Below are 24,508 nucleotides of genomic sequence, written 5' to 3'. Positions count from 1 at the left end.
AGCATGTACACACACATGCAAGGAACTGTACACGAGGCAGAATGAGCTAAGTAGCAAGAAGAGTAAAAACCTAAATGCTCAGGGAGAAGAAACAAGAGATTATTGCTAGGTGGGGCGACAAGCATGCTTACATGCAGATTGTTTGAGCTGGGTCTTAGAGGATAGATGGACCATTTAAATGTGGACATAGGAAATAGTAGGTAAATGTTGCAAGTGGACTTCCTTGGGGTAGGGAAGTGCATAACGTCAGTCTTAGGTAGATGAAGGGCAGCTGTGAAGAATAAACCTGACAAAAGCAGGATGGAGGCCATGAACACTAAAGGATCTGTTTTTGATAACTTAAGCAAAAGGAAGGTCTTTTTCAGAGTGTACATCAAAACAGGACAGTTAACCTGACGAGAGGGTGAAGGATTGATTGGTATGAGGACTCGCTTCAGGCAGGTAGACCAAGCAAGAAGGAGCTGAGTCAGGGCAGAGCGAATGGAAAAGAGGTGAGCCCTACAACAGACTCTGAGCTCTGAGTGTGTCAAAGGCCAGAGATAGAAACTCCTGGACAGAACTCTCTCCTGGGATTAGGGACCGGGAGGGGTCAAAGTCCTGGCCACACCTCCTGGTGACGTCACAAGGCCGCCTGAGGCATCTGATTGGCTTCCACGGCCGCCCGTCCCTGGAGGAGGCGGCATCCCGCCCCTCTCTCCCGCCTGCTCGGAGTTTGGTATTAGGAGGGTGTACGCTAAGAACCCCAGGAACCCCGCACCAGACGTGGCCGGGACTACGGGCGGTGTTGCCGGGATCCGCGCGGAGGTAGGCACATGAGACAGGCCCGGAGCCGAAAGGCTACCCCAGAGATTCCGGTGCCCGCGGATGCCCGGGGGTCCCCGCCCTCTTTACAGCAAGCAGTCCCGGGTGGGCACGTCGCACGGAGGATGGGGGCGGCGGGCGGATCCGGCGGGCCGGGACCCAGAGGCTCGAGCAAGCTGGTACCGTACTCAACTCCGCGCTCCCCGCCGCAGTCCCCCGCACTCCGCGTTGCTTCCACTGCTGCCCCCAGAACTGGGCTCTCGTGTGGGAGCGGTGGTCGGCAGCTCCTCGCCCCCTGGTCTCCCTTGACATTTTGTTTGAAAACGTGGGGCCCACGTTTGTGGCGCCGCGCGGTTGGCCAGGGGGCGGACGGAGCTGTGGCGCGTCCGCTGCCGAGTAGCCCACGCAGTTTGAGATGCTGCGACTCGGCCTCGGCTTCTTGGGAGCCCCACTGCAACCTCGGGGGTGAAACTTCTCAAAACTTTAAAGAACCTTTTTCTAAACCTTGAGTTGCCAAAATGTCAGAGTGCCCTTAGGTAACCTGCCGTGAGACTGCACTGTCTCTAAAGTTTTTCCCCAACTTTTTAAAAGATGGGACGTTTGAGCCATAGATTTTGACGTGCAAAACGCCGTGGAAAGAGAAGTTGAAACATTTACGCTGGAAAAGCCTTAGTGCTATGCTACCTGCAGGTCACTGCTTTCTTTGTTAAAATGCCAGTTGCAAGCCTAGACCACACAGCTGTGTGTATCCCCAAGAAGCTATGGAGTGACGAGCACGGGTTCTAAGCAGTGCTACCAAAGGGCCGGCTTTGCCCAAGTGGTGCTGGCTGGCTGGTGGTCGGGAGGTTCCTTAAACAAGGCAAGCCTCGATGCGGTCAAGAAAGACATCTTTTCTGCTTTAGGAATGGCTACCCCCCCCCCCCACCGCCCCCGCGCCGCCCCCTTCCCCCACCCCTCCCGCAGTACTACCAGTGCATACAGACACCCACACTTACCTGGCCAAGTTAATCTGTCCCTTAAGAGGGGAGAATTAAAGGATATGAGTGGGTACCCTGAGCTTCATCAGGGTAAGCCTAAATAGATGAATTCTTTATTTTCTTTTTCTTTCCCTCTAGGGATTTGTAAGAGAAACAGGAAGTCAAAGATTCAGAGAAAAGAGCATTCATTCCACAACTGTAAACAGTTCATTTTGTGTCAGTAAATGTTTCCAAAAGTCATTGGGGGTATTTGGAAAACAAAGACTTTTTCCTGTCCGCTGCTGTGAAGATAGATTAATTTTAAATTCGAAATCTAAAAATGTTATTTATTTAGCAGGTAGTCATAGCTCTCAAGGGGATTTCCTGGTGGCTCAGAATGTAAAGCGTCTGCCCGCAATGCGGGAGACCCGGGTTCGATCCCTGGGTTGGGAAGATCCCCTGGCGAAGGAAATGCAATCCACTTCAGTACTCTTGCCTAGAAAATGCCATGGATAGAGGAGCCTGGTGGGCTACAGTCCATGGGGTTGCAAAGAGCTGGACACGACTGAGTGACTTCACTTTCTTTTTTCTTTCTTTCTATGGCTCTCAAAGCTATGTATATTGTTAGACTCTGTAAAATCAGTAGTAATGGGAAAAGATGGTGACCGTTGTTCAAAATTAGAATCTTTAGAAAGCTGGTGCATTAACATAGCAGTTACTTTATATTAACTGAAATTACAGGATGAAATGAGGAAATCAGGTGTCTAGATCTCAGGACCATTAGGCAACCGTTAGCCAACCATAGGCCATTAGCCAACCAATCTATAGTTTTGAATTTTTAAAATAATGACCCTATTAATAAGGAATGCAGATATTAAATACCAATAATATTCCTAACATTTTGCTACTTCACTGTGAAAGTATGTAATTACATAACTAAAGAAACGAATAGATGTGTTTAACAGAATTTATTTGATGTGTCATTTTCATAGCACAGTACTCTTGGTGAAATATATGTCTGCTACTTGTCATATTTGAGATTAACAATTAACTCTAGATTGAGTTAATGGTGGAATTCTTGGCAGGGATAACCACAAACAATAGATTATTAATATACATCCACTTAAACTGTTACTTTTTGTTTATTCATTTGTAAATATATACTCTCTATAATTGAGGTGTAATTCAGAAACCATAAAAGTTACTTTTTAAAGTGTACAGTGCAGTGGTTTTTGGTGTATTCACAAGGTTGTGCAATCAACAGCACTGTGTAATTCTAGAATATTTTCATCACTCCACAAAGAAGCTCCCAACCCATTACTAGTTGATCACCATCGCCCTCTTTTCATAGCCCTTGACGACCACTAAGCTAACATACTGTGTCTTGAGATTTGCCTATTATATGAATAGAATCATACAATATGTCATTTTTTGTGTCTGGCTTCTTTCACTTGGCACTTGAGGTAATGTTTTCAAAGTTCATCCATTGTTGTAACATGTATTAGTGCTTTATTCCTTCTTCTGTGGCTGAGTAAGATTCCGCTGTGTGGATATACCACATTTTGTTTGTCCTTTCATCTGATGATGGATACTTGGTTTGTTTCTACTTTCTGACTGTTTGAGTAATGTTGCTATTAACATTTGTGTACAAGTTTTGATGTGGACTTCTGTATTCAGTTCTCTTGAGTATATACTTAACATTGGAGTTACTGAGTCATATAGTAACTTTATGTTAAAACTTTTGAGGAACTGTTATTTTCCAAAGCAGTTGTACTATTTTTACATTCTCAACAGCAGTATATAGGAGTTCCAGTTTCTCTGCATCCTTACTGACACATGTTATTACATGTCTTTTTTATTACAACAGTTCTGTTTGGTATACAGTGGGATGTCACTGTGATTTTGATTTGCATTTTCCCTTATATTAATATTTATGATGTTGAATATCTTTTTATGTGCTTTTGTCCATTTGAATATATTCTTTAAAAAATATCTCTTTAGATACTTTGCTACTTTTTAATTGTGCTTTTTATTGTTGAGTTGTAAGAGTCCTTTTTATTTTCTGGATACAAGTCCTTTATAGATAATGTAATTAGTAAATATTTCTTCCCATTATGTGGGTTATCTTTTCACCTTCTTTTTTTTTAATATTATGTTTTTATTTATTTTTGGCTGCTCTGGGTCTTCATTGCTGCATGCAGTCTTTCTCTAATTGCAGCAAGTGGGGGCTACAATCTAGTTGCAGGGGCTTCTCATTGCCATGGTTTCTTGTTGCAGACCCAGGCTCCAGGCTTGAGCTCACTAGTTGCGGCTCATGGGCTTAGTTGCCTTGTGGCATGACCAGGATGCCACCAGGGATGAAACCCGTGTCCCCTGCATTGCACAGTGGATTCTTAACCACTGGACCACTAGGGAAGCCCTCACTTTCTTGATGGTGTCTTTTGAAGTACAAAAATATTTAATTTTAAGTTAAATTTATCTATTTTTTTGATTACTTATGCTTTAAATGTTCTATTAGGAAACTGTCTATTCAAGATCACAATGACTTATGACTATTTTTTCTACTACAAGTTTAGAGCCTAAGGTCTTACATCTAGGTCTTTGATCCATTTGGGGTTAATTTTTGTGTATGGTATGAGGTGGGAAACCAAATTTATTCTTTCACATGTGGATATCCAATTGCCCAGTACCATTTATTTAAAAAGAACTTTTCATTCCACCTTGTCAAAAATCAGTTCACTCTGCATGTGAGGGTTTTTTAATTTGTGTATTTTAAAAAATGGATTGAATTGCTCCCTTCCCCTCAAAAAAGAAATGTTGCAGTCCTAACCCACAGTATCTCAGAATGTGATCTTATTTGGAAGTATGGTTGTTATAGATATATTTTATAAATAAAATAGAGTTGCTGTACACTATTATGTTAATTTCAGTATACTACATAATGATTTCTTGTTTGCATACATTATGAAATGATCCTCATAAGTCTAGCAACCATCTATTCCCATACAAAGTTAGTACATTAACCATATTCCTTATGCTGTGTATTACATCCCTGTGACTTACTTGGTAAAGTGAAAGTTGCTCAGTCGTGTCTCCATGGACTATATAGTCCATGGAATTCTCCAGGCCCAAATACTGGAGTGGGTAGCTGTTCCCTTCTCCAGGGGATCTTCCCAACCCAGAGATCAAACACAGGCCTGCCACATTCTTTACTAGCTGAGCCACCAGGGAAGCCCAAGAATACTGGGGTGGGTTCAGTCAGTTCAGCTCAGTTGCTCAGTCATGTCCGACTCTTTGCGACCCCATGGATTGCAGCATGCCAGGCCTCCTGTCCATCACCTCACCAACTCCCAGAGTTTACCCAAACTCATGTCCATTGAGTCGATGGTGCCATCCAACCATCTCATCCTCTGTCGTCCCCTTCTTTTCCCGCCTTCAATCTTTCCCAGCATCAGGGTCTTTTCAAATGAGTCAGCTCTCCGCGTCAGGTGGCCAAAGTATTGGAGTTTCAGCTTCAACATCACTCCTTCCAATGAACACTCAGGACTGATATCCTTTAGGATGGAATGGTTGGATCTCCTTGCTGTCTAAGGGACTCTCAAGAGTCTTTTCCAACACCACAGTTCAAAAGCATCAATTCTTTGGCACTCAGCTTTTTTTTATAGTCCAACTCTCATATCCATACATGACTATTGGAAAAACCATAGGCTTGACTAGATGGACCTTTGTTGGCAAAGTAATGTCTCTGCTTTTTAATGTGCTGTTTAGACTTAGCAGCAGCAGCAGCAGGTTGGTCATAACTTTCCTTCCAAGGAGTAAGCGTCTTTTAATTTCATGGCTGCAGTCACCATCTGCAGTGATTTTTGAGCCCCCCAAAATAAAGTCTGCCACTCTTTCCACTGTTTCCCCATCTATTTGCCATGAAGCAGTGGGACCAGATGACATGATCTTAGTTTTCTCAATGTTGAACTTTAAGCCAGTTTTTTCACTCTCCTCTTTCACTTTCATCAAGAGGCTCTTTAGTTTTTCATTTTCTGCCATAAGGGTGGTGTCATCTGCACCCACTGGGGTGGGTAGCCTCTCCCTTCTCCAGCGGATCTTCCCAACCCAGGAATCAAACCAGGGTCTCCCGCATTGCAGGAGGATTCTTTACCAGCTAAGCTGCCAAGGAAGCCCTTCCTTGTTATATAGCTAATGTAAGAGGTTTGTGCCACTTGAGCCCCTTCACCTGTTCTTGCCCCCGTCCTTATTTCTTCATTTCTGTACTCGTAATTTTATTCTGTTGATCTGTCTATCCATCTATCTATGTATCTATCTTTATGCTAGTACCATACAGTCTTAATTACTATAACTTCACAGTAATTTTTGAAATTGTGTGAATCTTTAAGATCGTTTTGAGTATTCTGAATTTCTGTATGCATTACAGGATCAGCTTGTCAGTTTCTGCAAAAAATGTAGTTAAAATTTTGATAGAGATTGCATTGAATGTGCATATCCATTTGCAGGTATTGCCATCCATACGAAGTCTTCCATTTCTTTAGGTCTTCTTTAATTTCTTTCAATGATGTTTTTTAGTTTTCAGAGTATAAATCTTGTACTTCTTTTGTTAAATTTATTCCTAAATATTTAATTATTTCTGATGCTGGTGTAAGTGGAATGTAGTCTTGATTTCATTTCTGGAGTTTTCCTTGCAAGTGTATAGAAAAACAATTAATTTTCATATAGTGATATGGTTTCCTGAAACTTTTCTGATATCAAACAGTTCTAATAGCTTTTTTCTTTTTTTTTATGGATTCCTTGTAAGTTTCTGTGTATAAGACCATGACATCTTAAAATAGAGATAGTTTTAGTTTTTCCTTTCCAATCTATGTGTTTTCCTATTTTATTTTCTTGTACTGGCCAGACCCTCCAGTGTGACACATTAGAAGTGGCGAAAGCAAACAGCCTTATGTTGTTTCTGACCTTACGCGATCAGTCATTTAGAATTAAGTGTGGTGTTAGCTGTGGGCTTTCGTAGATACTTCTATATCAGGTTGAGGACATTAACTTCTATTGCTATTAATAGTTTGTTGAATGTTTTTAATCATAAAATAATGTTGGATTCTGTCAAGTGCTTTTCTCTGTGTCTGTTGAAATAATCATATGGTTTTTGTCTTTTATTCAATTCGTATAGTTCATTACACTGATTTCTACTTGTTGAAAAATGCTTGTTATTTTTAAAGCTGTAGAAATTTTATAGTGGAACTAAACAGGTTATTTTAAATGTAGAGCAAAAATTAACCAGTATGAAATACTCTTCTTGTTACTTAAGACATAGAAGCTTCCCTATATTTCTGTGCAATGATAAGAATGGTTCAAGACTTAAGCATTTCAAGTCTGCTTTCTATTTTTAAGATTTCATCTGTATTTTCTTCTTTGTCTAGTCTAAAGCTAAAGAGGAAAGAAATGAAGTAGCAGTAGAATTGAGAAAGAGTTTGTGTGCATTGATAGTAAATGCTATTGTGAATAATGAAAAAGATCATTAATATGGTTAATATCCTTAGGGAAAATTCTAAAACAATGGGATGGGCTTTTAGAAAAAATGAAGAAATGAGGAGAACGATTACTTGCTCTACAGGAAGATTCCCTTTACATTATGGCTAGAATTTAGTAGCATCTGAAGGCTTTGAGATGACCAGGGGACTCTTAATGAAGTTGTAGCCTTTTTAGAACAACTTTGCTTATATTTACTTCTAAATTATTGAGTGGTAATATAAGTATTAATATGAAAGCTAATCTAAGCACAAAACAATATTTATGCTAGGAAAACAATCATTTGCAGGTTTTAAAAACTATTCTAGGTTTAAGAAGGGGTTATATTGCACGAAATATTGGGAAAATTAACTTGGTCAATTTGTGAAGCAGACATGTTTTTGAAAAACAAAAGAACAGAATAATATGCTTCAACTGCAGTTCTGTCCTGGGATTCTGAGTTTTGCTGTCATGTATAGTCCATGACTGAAGCGACTTAACACACACACATAGTCCAAGACTAGGGCTTGGCGTCTCCAGAAGAGCCATTCCTAATGCACATTTTGTCAGTTCGTAACAAGGGCAATTCAGAAACACATTATAAAGCCATTTACAAAAATGACTTGATGAAATAGTAACATTTAAAACTACATTTTCAACACCCAGAACTAGAAATAATTGTGTTTCCAAAATTGAGCAATAGTTTTTTGCACTTTAGAATTTCAAAATCTGTGCTCCTGCTTCTTGGCTTCCCCCTTACTGTGATTCTCCCTGGGATTAACCTCCTCCAAAAAAAGGTTACTATCATGGAATACCCTGATTCCAGATTTATTTAATGTAGGTGGTTCCAAATTTCATATTTATATGTTTTCTCTTCTTACACCAAATAAAAATTATTTAAACTTGGGCAGGGTCATAATACTTTGCCCAGTTAAATATGCCAAAGTGTTTTTGTTTTGAAAGATAACCTGGACCTGGACAACTTTATGGCGGTGGTAAGTAATAATTATAATACAAATCTAAGTCATAATTAAAACACTGATATGAAGTTTCTTTAGCTTATTTTTATGCAGGAGACGTAAGAGATGCTGGTTCGATCCTTGGGTCGGGAAGATCCCCTGGAGAAGAGAATGGCAACCCACTCCAGTATTCTTGCCTGGAGAATCCCATGGACAGAGCAGCCTGCCAGGCTATAGTCCACGGGGTCACAAAGAGTCAGGCACAACTGAAGTGACTTAGCACACACACATACGATGCTACCAATGGAAGCAAAACTAATAATTTTGTAAATTTAATGTGGTAAAATCATAAACTGACAGATTTTTAAAAATCTTACCTGTTGAGCAGAGCTAAAATAATGACAGTACTCTGTGTGATACTATTATGGTGTCCAAAGTGATGTTAAGAGCAATATTTAATTTGTTCCTTACCTATGTGTGAGAAGAATGGTTCGTTATTGCTGAATTCCCCCTTTTTTTCTAGATTGCTGAGACATGGAAAGGTTAAGTTACACAGAAAGTTTCTCTCCTAAGTTCTTTCCATGAGTATTCACCAGGTTCTGGAATTTATCTTAGGATTCAAAACTTGCATTTAGATATCATTAGATGGTGGCTAGAATGTGTGCATTGGATGATTTAAAGAATTATCCTGAATGCTAATTGCTAGTATGCTGTTTGAATGCTTTCTTTCCTAGAATAATTATGGCAGAGCTTTCTGAGACAGAAGGGCCAGTAGATTGGAAAGAACGCTGTGTAGCCCTGGAGTCCCAGCTCATGAAATTTAGAGTTCAAGCAAGCAAGATACGCGAGCTCTTGGCAGAGAAGGTAAGCTTTTCTCCCTCACCTTTGTTAGTAAAACATCAGTTCTTTGGGGCCCATTTCATTTATATTAAGTAATCTCAGTACTTTAGGAGGTAAACATTTAAAAAATAATGAATATTATTTAATTTTTTGTCAGGGACCTGATGCTCTACTGGGCATATTCTTTTGCTAGTTTTAGAATGGATTGGACATTAAGATAGAAAACACTTCTTTGCAAATACTGGTGGACTATGTAATAAAATAAAATTTCATTTTAATGTTATAGGATTTTTTAATGTATGTGTATAAAACCAATAGATTAATTTATTTGTTTATTCATTCAACAAATATTCGTTGCAGTGTGTTTGTGCCAGACACTGTTCTTAATGCTACAGTTGCAAATCTGTGAATAAGACAATGCGTGTTGCTATTTCCAGGGAGTTTGGGTTCCAGCCCTGCAGTGTCCAGTGTGGCAGGCACAGCCACAAGTGGTTAGTGAACACTGTAGATGAGACTAGTTCAAACTGAGATGTGTTGGAGATGTAAACTACACACTGGATTTCAAAGATTTAGTTTGAAAAAAGAATATGAAATACCTGTGCAATAGTTTTATATTGATTACATGTTGAAATGATAATATTTTGGACAGTAGATTAAATAGAAAATAGTAAAATTATTTACCTGTTTTTAACTGTAATATGGGTACTAGAAGTTTTGAAATTGTATATGTAACTCACATTATATTTGTATTGGCACTGCTGTCTGGATGGCTATATAAATGGTATTAATGATCGTTCAGAACTGACCAGGAGAACTTACAGGTGGTTTCATAAACTCTAGCCTGCATAATCCTTTTACAGTGGAGACCGGTACACATATCACATCTCTAAAAATCATGTTAAATCTTACTTCCAACCAAGAATCTCTTAGCACAGAAGAATTGTAATAAAATCCAGTGAAACACCGTTCCGTTTAACCTTTCATATTTATCCTCTTACATTTTTGTGCACAAGCAGCTTTTAGATGGAAAGACTAAAGTTACTGTATTCTCTTTGGGCTAGAGGGTGACCCGGTCATAGGTTTTGTGGAATGCATCCCCACTATCAATTTACTTTATTTATCACTATTAAAATAAAAATTATAACTTGGAAAAAAAAATCCCAGTTTGATTATCTCCAAGTTGGGAAAGCTTATCCTAACTCAGAGTCAGTGACTCATGCTTTACCTTTTGCTCCTTTCTCTGTAAAAATCATTTCCCAGGTTGTACTATGATTGTCCCCCATGTAATGATTTTAGCAATATCACTAATTATAACCTTGCTGCCCAGCCTCACTGGACACTTCCAAGTGTCCCAGTACCTCAGCCCTTCAGCAGTTGGCCCGCTGTTGACCACAGCCTCCTACTCAAAATTTTCTTGGTTCCCTTGGCTGTTGTACTCTCTTGGTTTCTTTATGGACTTTCTTTATAAGAAGTTATAAAAAGTTATGCTTATTTGGGTTCCAGTTAATTGACCTTTAAATTCTTAATGCCAGTATTTGTTTTGTTCTTCAGTAGGCTTGTCATAAGAAATTTCTTTGTGAGTGTCCATTTTGTAAATTTTAAAAGTGTAATTTTCTCTGTAAGTAAGATTGTAAATAGTTTTTGGTCATTAATTTAGTTGCCAAATTTTCTTTTTTCTTTGTCAGTGAATAAAGATTGAGAGGAATATTATTTCAGAATTGCTGTTTTAGATGTGGTTTCTTTTTCTTCTTCTTCCTTTTTTTGGGGTCTTCTGTAATTTTATTTGTCTTAAATCCTTTGACAGATCTCAGAGATGGAATGATTCATATGTGTTTTATACAGTGGAAAGAGGATAAACCTGCCAAGTTACTCATGGCTTCCCAGTAAATATATTCAACACCAAAATAGGAATAACACTTTTTCATGATATTTTCTGTATTTTTCGCTATTTTTTTCTCTGGATTAAAATTTATTTTTGGTACCCACCCATAAAAATACCAAGTACTGGTATTAAAATAAAAATACCAAATATTGATTTATTATGTACTAAGCACTGTACAGATATGATTTATTTAGTTACTATAACAACCTATGAAGTAATAAGTTTTATTGTTCCCATTTCACAGGTTAGGAAACTCATGCTTACCATGTGCCAGGCAATCTTCTAAGTACTTTATTATGTTTTTAATCCTTATAACAGCCTATGAGGTAGATATTAATATTATTCATATTTACACAAGAGGAAGCTAAGGCACATAAAAGGTATTTACCTTAACTGAGTTCATGCTGAAATGTAAATGATGAAGCCAATATTTGGCCAATATTTGTAAATAGGCATTTTGTTTTGGGGGCTTCCCTCATAGCTCACCTGGTAAAGCCTGCAGTGCCGGAGACCCCGGTTCAAATCCTGGGTTGGGAAGATCCCCTGGAGGAAGGCATGGCAACCCCTCTGGTATTCTTGCGTAAGAATCCCCATGGACAGAGGAGCCTGGCTGGCTACAGTCAATGGGGTGGCAACAGTCGGACACGACTGAGCAACGAAGTGCAGCATTTTGTTTTCAGAGCCTGAATGCTTAGCCATCACCCTATATGACATCTCTAACCTAGTTTTATTACCACGTTCCTTGCTTTCTCTGATATTCTTACCTACTCATCTGTTGTCTTTTCGGTCACACAACATATAAATCCTTCTCTGCTTGACAGCATATGTCTGTGTAAGTTAGGATGTATGTACGTATGTAGTAATAACAGTTTACATAATGTTACGTATTTCTCAAAGCAAACCCTGTTGCGTTGCTTCTGCATGCCAACCCAACTTGAGTCAAATACCGCGTTCCAGAGGCTGGTCTGTTCCCAGCTGTGATCTTTGGTTTTGTGTTAGAACCAGGTTGCCCCGAGGATTCTTCCTAATAGTTCTCTGTGCCTCCCCCCCCAGATGGATGCAGGCCTAAAGGTGAAGATTCTTGAGAGAATACTAATTTGATTCCTCAGCTCTTTGCCAGAAATTCTGTCCAACTTTTCTTTTCTGCTACAGTTCTGGTTCTTGGTTCTGTCTTCTTGGCACTGATTATAGACAGCTAACACTAGGTGCCAACTATAGATCCTAAGCCTTGACTACAACCATTAGCTAGCTTAAACCCCACAGTAACTCTATGAGGTAACTATTATTATCCACAATCTAAAGTTGTTGACATTAAGACTGAGAGTATTTGAGCAGGAGGCCCAATATCATACAGGTAACAAAGAGCAGAGTTGGCTTAAAACCTTAGATCTTTCACACTTTTTTTGTGATGCAGCTAAAAGAGTGCCTGGCATATAGAAGTAACTCATTATTATTTTCCTGTATCTTTCTGACTGGACACACTGGTTAAGCATACAAGGAGATGACCTAAAAATTAAAATGATTTTTTATTATTTAGACTGTTTTATTTTATTATTTTAAATAATAATAAAAATAACTTTTATTATTTTAAACTAAAATAGTATAATTATAGATTGATAGACATCTTTCTGAATTTTTTAGCAAAAATGTGTGAGAGGATCTCTTCCTATAATTAAAGATGGATTTCAATTTTATATACCTTGTATATTTTGGAGATTAGGATTAGAAAAATACATGGGATCTTTTTAAACTATTTTTTTCACCCATTTATTTTTCCATTACAATTTCCAAGTAACTTTGAATATTGAAGCTTGTGAAGAAAAAGTCCTTATTGAAATCTTGGGCAAATCCTGCTGTAAGTGGGAGAGGTCTTTGGAGGAATTTAAGGAATGGTGTTGGAAATATCTCTAGTATGCCAAACATAAACTCTTCAGGGAAGCTGAGATTTAAGTAGTTTTCTGCTTTACAGTATTACTGGTTCATTTTCAGAGTCAGGGAGGGAAAGGGAAAGTTTATTTTTCAGTTGAAGTGAATGTTGTTTCCTATTAGTTAGATTTTCAGTGAAAGGAAAAAGGTGAAACAAATGAAGAGTTTTCCCTTTAGGCATCAGCATGGCTCACATAGCCTAATGCTGCCTTTATCTGATATCATTGCTGTCTGGCAGTTCCTGCCACTTGACCTTCCTCTTGTCAGTGTGATTTCCGTGAGGTGGTCTAGGATTCTCGTCTAGGAATAAGGAGTCCCTGGACAGCATTGTGTTTGCTTTCATATAACAGTCCAGTCAACACCACGGTTATCCTATTTAAGTCACACATGTCCTGTTATTCTTTTGCCCCACCTGATATTTCATAGCACATTCCCTGGTGGCTCAGTTAGTAAAGAATCTGCCTGCAATTTGGAAGACCCAGGTTCAGTCCGGGGTCAGGAAGATTCCCTGGAGAAGGAAACGGTAACCCCCTCCAGTATTCTTGCCTGGAAAATCCCATGGACAGAGGAGCCTGGTGAGCTACAGTCCATGGGGTCGCAAAGAGTTGGACACGACTGAGCAACTAACACACAATGAAAATTGTATGTATAATAATAATAATGAGATTTTCAGGCTGATTTAAAGTTATTTTAAATAACTTTATTTTGGGGCTATTGATTGAGGCTATTTTCACTATTTTACATTTTATTTATGTATTTGGCTGCACCAGGTCTTAGTTGCAGCATGCAGAACCTTTAGTTGTGCCATGTGGGATCTAGTTCCCTGACCAGGGATCAAACCTGGGCACCCGCCTGGGCACCTGCATTGGGAGTTGCAGAGTCTTAGCCCCTGGACCACCAGGGAAATCCTGAGGGTATTATTTTTGATAACAATTTTTCGAAAATGGTGTGTTTCCTTCTACAGTAGGTTTCTTGAGACCATACAGCTTAAAATTGTTCCTATTATGAATGTTAATGATTTTAAGTTACTAATAAAAGATTCCTAGGCCAAAAGAATAGAATACAAGGGACAAAAATACAGATGCTTCCCAGACAAGGATTTTGTGGTTTCATGTATTTGGGACTGATTTTCATTTGGTTCTGTATAACTATACACTGTGGGTGGAGTTTATAAATACCTAAGCAGCTGTGGTTCAACTAAAAGAGCACTAGGGATTCTGTGCATGTAGGCTCACATCCCATCCATGTCACTGGCTGGGGGCATTCGAAACACCAATTTCCTAATATTTCTAATTGGAATAACAATTTCTGTCTATGACATGGCTATGCAATAATGTATTTGAAAATTCCTGATTCCGGAACTCTAATTTTAATTCTTTTTATGTTCTCTTCCTTGAATTATCTTTCTTTCCTCTGAGATTATTTTCCACTTTTATGTTTGATTTTTCTTTTTCAGGTTGCAAGCTTTTCTCAAATGTCTGGTGATCTTTGGTGGTCTGTTTATATTTAAGGATGGGATATCTGAAAAGTTGACCAACAGTTGCGTATAAAATCACTGCTGGTTGACTATCAATATTTGCTTTAGAATGAGTGGGTCTGAGACTGCTTATTACACCATGAGCCCATAAATGCCACAGTTGTTGGACTAGAGCCCTCCAAGTAATTTATTCAACTTTATAGGAAAAGAACATTCAGTCTTTTAACAGGAAGTAAACGCTTAGCTGCTGCACATTCGGCACATGGGGATAAATGAGAAGGTTTCAGAGAACTAGTGGGCTCTAAGGGCCACATGTTTTCTATTAATACCCACTATTCCCTGCCCCACACTCACTTCCCCTGTAGGTCTTTGCAGGGTTGTACAGGGCATTCAGCACTAGGAGAGAAGTTCAGGATGCTCCAATGCTTATTGTAGGCTGTGGTCCAGTAATATGTTTCCTCTGGTTTCCAGTAATATGTTCCTCATGTCCACCTGACATCTCATCAGAAGAGCCTTTACCAGCCATCATTTCTATCAACAATCTGCTCACAATCCTTAGCTGTGCACTCCAGGAAGATTGAGGCTTTCTCTATAGCTTCCTGTTCTTCTGACCTCTCACCAGAATTGCTTTAATGGTCTGTTCGTGGTCATGTAGGTTTTTTCTACCATGTACCTTAAAATTCTTCCAGTCTCTATCTATTACCCAGTTCCAAAATTGCTTCCACATTTTTAGATATTTGTTAAGCAGCACCAATTCTATGTCTTAGTCTGTGGGGATTGCTGTAACAAAATAAGAGCCTGTGTAGCTTACGAACAATAGAAATCTTATTTCTCACAGTTTGGGAGGCTGGACGTCTGATACCAGGATTCCCGCATAGTCGGGTTAGGGCCCTCGTCTGGGTCACTGACTTCCTGCACTGCTACCTGGCAGAAGGGGCTGGGAGCTCTTTAGAAACTCTATTATAAAAGCACTAATGCAATTCATGAGGGGCCTATCCTCAAGGTTTAATCACCATCTCATTGGGCATTAGGATTCCAAGATGTGAATTTGCCAGAGTGAGGGGCAAACATTCAAAGTGGTCCCCTTTGAGAAATTATTCAGTCTTTAAAAAAAAATGACTATTATTAAGACTTTGTCTTTTTTAGAGCAGCTTAGGATTCACAGAAAAATTGGGTGGAAGATAGACATTTTTCATATATTCTCTTCCCCCACACATGTATAGCTATCCTCATTATTATTTTTCTTTTTTAAAATTTATTTATTTTAATTGGAGGCTAATTACTTTACAGTGTTGTGATGGTTTTTGCCATACATTGACATGAATCAACCATGGGAGTACATGTGTACCGCCTATCCTGAACCCCCCTCCTACCAACCTCCCTGTCCCATCCTTCTGGGTTGTCCCAGTGCACCGGCTTTGAGTGCCCTGCTTCATGCATCAAAGTTGGACTGGTCATCTATTTCACATATGGTAATATACATGTTTCAATGCTGTTCTCTCAAATTATCCCACCCTTGCCTTTTCCTACAGAGTTGAAAAGTCTGTTCTTTACATCTGTGTCTCTTTTGCTGTCTTGCATGTAGGGTCGTCGTTACCATCTTTCTAAATTCCATGTATGTGCATTAATATACTATATTGGTGTTTTTCTTTCTGACTTACTTCACTCTGTATAATAGGCTCCAGTTTCATCCACCTCATTAGAACTGACTCAATTGCATTCTTTTTAATAGCTGAGTAATATTCCATTGTGTATATGGACCACAGCTTTCTTACCCGTTCGTCTGCTGATGGACATCTAGGTTGCTTCCGTGTCCTGGCTATTGTAAACAGTGCTGCAGTGAACATGGGGGTGCACGTCTCTTTCAGTTCTGGTTTCCTTGGTGTGTATGCCCAGCAGTGGGATTGCTGGGTCGTATGGCAGTTCTACTTCCAGTTTTTAAAGGAGTCGCTACACTGTTCTCCATAGTGGCTGCTAAGTCACTTCAGTCGTGTCCGACTCTGTGTGACCCCGTAGATGGCAGCCCACAAGGCTCCCCCATCCCTGGGATTCTCCAGGCAAGAACACTGGAGTGGATTGCCATTTCCTTCTCTAGTGCATGAAAGTGAAAAGTGAAAGTGAAGTCGCTCAGTTGTGTTCAACTCTTCACGACCCCATGGACTGCAGCCCACCAGGCTCCTCCATCCATGGGATTTTCCAGGCAAGAGTACAGGAGTGGGGTGCCGTTGCGTTAGCCATCCCCATTATTAACATCCCTCTCCAGAGTGGTACATGTTACAAATTGTTCAACCTACATTGACACATTATTATCACCCAGAGTTCATAGTTTCACTCTTGGTGTTGTACATTCCATGGGTTTGTACAATGTATAGTGACATGTGTGTATCATATGGTATCATACAGAGGATTTAGTGTAGTGGTGTTACTCACTCAGTCATGTCTGACTTTTTGCGACCCCATGGCCTGTAGCTGCTGTCCATGAAATTCTGCAGGCAAGAATAGTGGGGTGGGTGGCCATTTCCCTCTCCAACAGAGTACTTTCCCTGTCCTAAAAAGCTTGTGTGCTCTGCTTATTCATCCCTCTCCACGCTCTTCCCCAACCCCACCCTCACAACCACTGCTCCTTTTATTGTCTCCATAGTTTTCCAGAATGTTATGTAGTTAGAATCATACTTTATGTGGCCTTTTCAGTTTGGCTTCTTTCACTTAATAATATGTTTTAAGTTTCCTTCATGTGTTTTTATAGCTTGATAGCGCAATTCCTTTTAGCAGTAAATAATATTTCATTGTCTGATTATACCACAGTTTATCCAGTCATCTATTGAAGGAAATCTTGATGGCTTCCAAGTTTTGGCAATTGTGAATAAAACTGCTGTAAATATCTGTGTGAAAGTTTTTATGTGAACATAAGTTTTCAACTCCTTTGGGTAAATACCGAGGAGCACACTTGCTGGATAGTATGATAGGAGTATGTGTAATTTTATAAGAAAGCATGCAGTGGATGAGAGTTGCTGTTCCTCCACATTCTTGCTAGCATTTGGTATTGCCGGTGTTCTGGATTTTGGCCATTCTCATAGGTATGTCATTTATTTTCACTAGCCAAGGTATACAAAGCAGCAACCCATTTGTGGGTTTTCCTGTTTTCTCTGGAAATCTCAAAAATATTCAAAATTGAGAATAAGGCTGCACAAGTGTAGAAATTCCTCTGAAAACACAATGTGGTTGCATTGTAGAAACGACGTTACATTGTAGAAACGACAGTTGTCAGCGTATTGTCCCGTAGTGAAAGAATGTGATGTTGGTGTGCGCATGTCAATTTTTTTGTTTAAGGACTATCCTAATGGGGAGGGAGGAGGGAGGAGGGTTCAGGATGGGGAACACAGGTATACCTGTGGTGGATTCATTTCGATATTTGGCAAAACTAATACAATATTGTAAAGTTTAAAATAAAATTTAAAAAAAAAATTTAAAAAAAAAAAGGACTATCCTAGACAGGAGATACATTGCTTGTCCAACTTCTTTATGTAATGTGATAGTCTATAACAGAATCAATAAAATGCTTTTAGACAACAGTACTTGTTTATTAAACATGAAATGTGGTGATGTGCTCAGTCGTGTCCAGCTGTTTGCGATCCCATAGACTGTAGCCCACCAGGCTTTTCTGTCCATGAGATTTTCTAGGCATGAATACTGGAGTGGGTGGCCATTTCCTTCTCCAGGGAATCTTCCCAACCCAGGGATCAAACCTGCGCTTCTTGTGTCTTCTGTACTGGCACGTGGATTCTTTACCATTAGTGCCACCTGGAAATATCTTCACAAAAATTAAAGGTGATATTAGGTCCAGAGAATGCACTTGGGAAATGCCTATTTATGTATCCAAATATTTTAAAATTCTTCCAGAATCTAGATCCTTGCAATAAACTACCTTAAAAAAATATTGCCATGTGGACAGGCAGTTAAATTGCCATATATGGTGACAATGGAATGTTTTACACTTTTATTATCCAATAGAAATATAAAGTGAGAAACATATGTAATTTTAAAATTTCTAACAACATTAATAAAATGAAAAAGAAACAGTAGATGAAATTAATTTTAATATTATCTTTTATTTAATGTGACATTAAAAATATCATTTCAGTGTAAGTCAATATGAACAATTACTGAGATTGTTATTCTTTTTGTAATAGGTTTTCAAATACTATGTTATTGAATGAAGTGTGTATTTTACAGTTCTACCACATTTCAATTTGGACTAGCCACATTTCAAGTGCTCTTGGACAGGTCAGTTCTATTATTCCCCAGTCCTCTGTGATTTTCTGAACCATCTGGAGACAAGAAAATCAGTGTGTTGCTAAAATAATGTCCAAATGCTCTGGACTGGTACACACCATATGTCATTACTATCATATTTTCGGGAGTCAGTCCATTAAAAGTAATAGCTATATCTGAACAGCAGCCTTCTAATACTTGCTCAGGGTTATGAGACATTGTCTCCTCAATAAGATGTGCAGTTGGTTTTATGTTAAATAGAATTCTTCCTTTGGAATCCTCTTTACTTTCTGCAGGAACTCCTGCATTTTTCAGGCAGACTGCTAAGCTGCATTATCTTCTGATAAGTTCCAAATCACACATGGATTTGCATACTTTTCGGACTTATTCCCCTGGAGAAGGAAATGGCATCTCACTCCAGTATTCTCGCCTGGAGAATCCCCTGGACAGAGGAGCCTGGTGGGCTACAGTCCACGGGGTTACAGAGTCAGACACTCTGAGCGACTAAGCACATATGCACGGAGACTTATTCAGAAGTCTGTTAATTCTTTTCATAGCCTCCATAGTTAAAGCAATTCCTCCTCCTACTGTCGTGAAATCAAGGTTGCCGGATGTTACAGTGTGGCCCAGACAGAAGGGCTGAGATACATCCTTAGTAAACGGAATATACTCGAGTTTTCAGTGACAGCAAGTGTAGTGGGATGTGCGAGGAAGAACCAGTTGCGGCTGTTGCTGTGCTTTCCAGAGACATATTTGTCCATTTTCCTCATCTGTGTCCACATGTCATTTTTTATCTTAGACCATCATTTTTCATTTTTAGTCCTATGGTGCTCTGCTTTGTCACAGTGTTTGGTATACGATTCTTTGAGTACCCAGTAACACCATCGGGTTTTCATGGATGATACAGTATATACAGATACTTTTACTAAGCTCCATGTGCTGCACTTCTGAAATGTTTAAGAGGTTTTTTGTGTTAGGTGGGTGAAGTGATAGTGCTCGTCATGGTCTTGAGTTTTACCTGTGTCTACTGGTAACATAGATACCAAACATAGATATCAAAATGCAGCAAATGCTCCAAACCAGTACAGCTTTAAAAAATTACGTATTCATAACAGAAACTATCTTTCAGGCATTGAGAATAACACATGCCTCAGTTGGGATCCTGTCACTCATGTGGTCCAGAGCTGGCAGCCTTGCTTCCTGCTGTAGGAGGCCACTCCTCCATGGTTTTGAGAAGGGGGATCTGTTGTATCAGCCATGGGTGCTGTTGTATCACACCCAGGGTGCTGTGAGTTTGAGATGCTCTGGAAGTTCTGGGCATCTGAGAATGTCAGCCAACAGTAAAAGTGACAGTGAGCGTAGGTTGAGCCACAGATGGCTCCAGTGTTGACCAGACTTCAACAGTCAGAAAAGAATAATTCAAATTTAGTTTTACATCATGGTTGTGTATTATGTTAATTTGTATTAGATCCTTTTTAAGACTTTTGCTTTTTTACTTATAATATTCAGTTTAGTATTTTACTTAAAATATCCAAAGTTTTTTTTTTTTTTTTAATTTCCCACCCTCTGAAATCTTCAAACATTTTATTATCCACAGAACTTTCAAAAAATACCCAGATATTTGTTCAACCTCTGTGCCATATGCTTTTGTGAACATACGTATATTTTATCAGAGTATCTTCTATACTCTATCACAATCTTTAAGAATTAAAACTACTCAGTTGTGACTTACACATACCACCTGTGAAGCTTATGAAAATGCACCACTTGCTGATATCACTGGGACTTCTTTCCCTTATAGTAAGCCTGATTCAGTTTATCTTTTTTCTTTTTAAATTCTTTTTATTATTTATTTTTTGTTGAAGTATAGTTGATTTACAGTGTTATTAGTTTCAGGTGTACAGCCAAGTGATTCAGGTTTTTTAAAAATGTTTATTTGGCTGCACTGGGTCTTAGCTGCAGCATGTGGTATCTAGTTCTAGATTGAACCTGAACTCCTTTCACTTGGGAGTGCAGAGTCTTAGCCACTGGACCACCAGGGACAGCCCATCAGTTTATATATATATGTATGGACATGTATATTCTTTTTCAGACTCTTTTCCTATATAGGTTATTACAAAATATTGAGTATAGTCCCAGTACTATACAGTATGTCTTTGTTGGTTATCTGTTTTATGTATAGGAATGTATATATGTTAATTGCTCACTCATTTCCAACTCTTTGCGACCTCATGGACTGTAGCCTGCCAGGCTCCTTTGTCCATGGAATTCTCTAGGCAAAAATACTGGCGTGGGTTCTTTCTCCAGATGACTTTCCCAACCCAGGGATCGAACCTGGGTCTCTAGTATGGCAGGCAGTTTCTTTACTGTCTGAGCCACCAGCTCAAATTCCTAATTTATTCCTCCCCCCATCATTGGATCTTTTTGATCAGCAAAGCAATATGACATTTGAGGTCTTACTATTATCTTAGATTTAATTTACTGTTCTTAAAATATGCTGACCAGTAATTTCTAACATACAGTCCAATGAAGAAAATTCTACTGATTAATACTCATGTAGTACATATTGCAAATAGTATCAAAATTTTGGTATTTTGATCAGTTTTTACATATGCCCTGAAAGAACCTTTAATGTGCTAAATTCTATGTAATTAATATCTATTGAAGTACTTTAAGTGTTCTTAAATAATTCCAAAAGGGAAACACGAATTTTTCTATTTTTTATGTCTTTTCTCACATTTCAGATGCAGCAGCTTGAGAGACAAGTTATTGATGCTGAGCGTCAAGCAGAAAAAGCTTTTCAACAGGTAGGGTATAGTTTTGGTTAAAAAATTTTTTTTTGCCTCTACCAATTTAAGCATTGTTTTGCCCAAAATAATCTTGAAAATAGTTTTCAGCTGTCCTCTTCACTTTGTCGTTTTTACTGTTTATGAGCTAGCTCCATAGAGAAAATGTAGAATCTAACTTTGTTTTGCCCCTTAAGAAATTTTCAAAAGGTCACAAATGCTTCTATTAGGAAGTTTTACTTATTAAAAAAACTCAAATATGAATTTTATGGTTATGCCTAGCCATAATGACATTTTATGTATAAAGATGTTCATGGCAGCTCTAGTTATAGTAATAAAGAGTTGGAAATAATATGACTGCAATATTATAGGAGAATGAATTAGTGAACTGTATTTATTCCATGAAATATTAAACAACCATTAAAAGTAACTGTTGGTGGTGGTGGCTAAGTCCCTAAGTCGTGTCCAACTCTTGCGACCCCATGGACTATAGCCCGCCAGGCTTCTCTGTCCATGGGATTTTCCAGGCAAGAATACTGGAGTGGGTTGCCATTTCCTTCACCAGGGGATCTTCATGACCCAGGAATCAAACCCGGGTCTCCTGCATTGCAGACAGATTCTTTACTGACTGAGCCAATGTGAAAAGATGTTTAAAGTTATATCGGGAAAAATATATACAGATTTTTGTATCTAACATGTTAATAGATATGGGGGCAGGATGAGTCAAACCTAAGAATTAAAAAAAAGCTGTTAGGAAACACTGAAATTTAACAGGAGTTATAATTATCAGATCAGATCAGTCCCTCAGTCATGTCCAACTCTTTGCGACCCCATGAATCGCAGCATGTCAGGCCTCCCTGTCCATCACCAACTCCCGGAGTTCACTCAGACACACGTCCATCGAGTCAGTGATGCCATCCAGCCATCTCATCCTCTGTCGTCCCCTTCACCTCCTGCCCCCAATCCTCCCAGCATCAGAGTCTTTTCCAATGAGTCAGCTCTTCGCATGAGGTGGCCAAAGTACTGGAGTTTCAGCTTTAGCATCATTCCTTCCAAAGAAATCCCAGGGCTGATCTCCTTCAGAATGGACTGGTTGGATCTCCTTGCAGTCCAAGGGACTCTCAAGAGTCTTCTCCAACACCACAGTTCAAAAGCATCAGTTCTTCGGCGCTCAGCCTTCTTCACAGTCCAACTCTCACATCCATACATGACCACAGGAAAAACCATAGCCTTGACTAGATGGACCTTTGTTGGCAAAGTAATGTCTGTGCTTTTGAATATGTTATCTAGGTTGGTCATAACTTTCCTTCCAAGGAGTAAGTGTCTTTTAATTTCATGGCTGCAGTCACCATCTGCAGTGATTTTGGAGCCCAGAAAAATAAAGTCTGACACTGTTTCCAATGTTTCCCCATCTATTTCCCATGAAGTGATGGGACCAGATGCCATGATCATCGTTTTCTGAATGTTGAGTTTTTAGCCAACTTTTTCACTCTCCACTTTCACCTTCATCAAGAGGCTTCTTAGTTCCTCTTCACTTTCTGCCATAAGGGTGGTGTCATCTGCATAGCTAAGGTTATTGATATTTCTCCTGTCAATCTTGATTCCAGCTTGTGTTTCTTCCAGTCCAGCGTTCCTCATGATGTACTCTGCATATAAGTTAAATAAACAGGGTGACAATATACAGCCTTGACGTACTCCTTTTCCTATTTGGAACCAGTCTGTTGTTCCATGTCCAGTTCTAACTGTTATAATTATAGATGGAATTATAGATGATTGGTTTCTTCTTGTATATCCTCATACTTTCTAGTTTTTGGTTCTGGTACTACTTTTACTCTGAAAAAATGGAGTTTTGATAAGTCACTTAGCCCTTCTTAGGCCTTGCCCACAGTAAAATGAGTGGTTTAGATGAGCCTACCAGCCTTAAAATTTGCCTAAGGAGCATACATTGATAAATTCACATTTTATGAAAAGATCTCTGTCAGATTCAGTCAAGTCAAGAATTTCAGAAGTCTTAAATACAAAATTGTTTCTTCTCAGAAGTGTATATTAAATTTCTTATACTTGCTCTAGGTCTTTTACATTTGTTTCTTCAACTTGAATACTACCAAATCTTATTTTCACCTAAAGGTTTAATTTTACACAGAAAATTGTTTCAGTGGTCTGACTAACTTAACCCAATTTAACCTAGTCCTTAGTTTTCTTTTTTTAAAAAATAATTTTATTAATTAATTTTATTTTTGGCTGTGCTGAGTCTTCTGTCGCTGCACAGGCTTTTCCCTAGCTGCGGTGAGCAGTGGCTGCTCTCTAGTCGTGGCGCCCGTGTTTCTCACTGTGGTGGCTTCTCTTGTTGCAGAGCAACAAGCGTATTTGTGGCTCCAGTATTTGTGGCTCCCAGGCTGCAGAGCACAGGCTCACTAGTTGTGGTGCGTGGGTTTAGTTGCTCTGCAGCCTGTGGAATCTTCCTAAATCAGAGCTCAAACCCTTGTCTCCTGCATTGGCATGTAGATTTTTTACCACTGAGCCACCAGGGAAGCCCCCTTAATTTTCTTAAATTAATTATACTTGAAGATAAGATCTTTAAACTTTATTATGCAAAATTCAACCACTATAAGAGTAGAGAAAATAGATAACGAACCCCCATCATCAACTTCAGCAATTAGTTGACTCACAGCTAGTCTACCCCCACCCACTTTTTTGCCTCCCTATCCCTATACAAGGTTATTTTGAAACAAATCCCAGATAACATATGATTCTACCCAAGTGTGTTTCAGCATCCCATCTAAAAATAAAGACTTAAGAGTCATAACTACAGGTACCATCACCTCATCAAAAAGTTAGCAATAATTCTTTAATACTTCAAATGTAGATATTGATATAAGTACTAGCAGTCATGATAAGGATGTAAGCTGTGCTTGGTTTTTTGTATTTTATATTCCTTAGCTGATGGGACCAAGTAGTAATTACTTATATCTATAAAAAGCCAATAATCAACAGTAAAGCCATTAAAGGCCACTTATATTCTACAAGAAAAATTGTTGTGTTTATGTCATTCTCTGTCACTCTATGCATGTGTGCTAAGTCGCTTCAGTAGTGTCTGT

The 24,508-nt window shown here is 39.0% G+C and overlaps 2 protein-coding genes across 9 annotated transcripts in view; one reads left to right on the top strand and one right to left on the bottom strand.

Annotated features, from left to right (window-relative positions):
- Positions 1-623: 623 nt before the first annotated feature.
- PLEKHH2 (pleckstrin homology, MyTH4 and FERM domain containing H2) overlaps positions 624-24,508 on the top strand; it is a 106,958-nt gene continuing 83,073 nt past the window's right edge. For 4 of the 8 annotated variants that reach the window (XR_015137045.1, XR_015137044.1, XR_015137046.1 and 1 more), the window contains exons 1-3: positions 625-804; positions 8,962-9,091; positions 21,369-21,431. Coding sequence is in view for 5 of the 8 variants with exons in the window: in XM_086327203.1 (XP_086183329.1) it covers positions 8,969-9,091; positions 21,369-21,431 (186 nt within the window). In the remaining 3 variants the exon portion in view is untranslated. Of the gene's footprint in view, positions 805-8,961; positions 9,092-18,542; positions 18,637-21,368; positions 21,432-24,508 lie in introns of all 8 variants that reach the window. The other 4 variants (XM_086327201.1, XM_086327205.1, XM_086327204.1 and 1 more) reach the window with 4 other exon arrangements.
- On the bottom strand, positions 18,908-20,360 carry C1GALT1C1L (C1GALT1 specific chaperone 1 like). The gene is given in 5 exon segments (XM_086323892.1): positions 18,908-18,964; positions 19,108-19,298; positions 19,301-19,521; positions 19,523-19,619; positions 20,357-20,360. Coding segments are annotated over 5 exon segments (570 nt in total).

This window comes from Bos grunniens, chromosome 11, assembly GCF_055505025.1.
Source record: "Bos grunniens cultivar Pamir isolate PY7600 chromosome 11, Bosgru_T2T1.0, whole genome shotgun sequence".
Lineage (NCBI taxonomy): Eukaryota > Metazoa > Chordata > Mammalia > Artiodactyla > Bovidae > Bos > Bos grunniens.
This window is presented reverse-complemented; position numbering and strand designations above follow the sequence as displayed.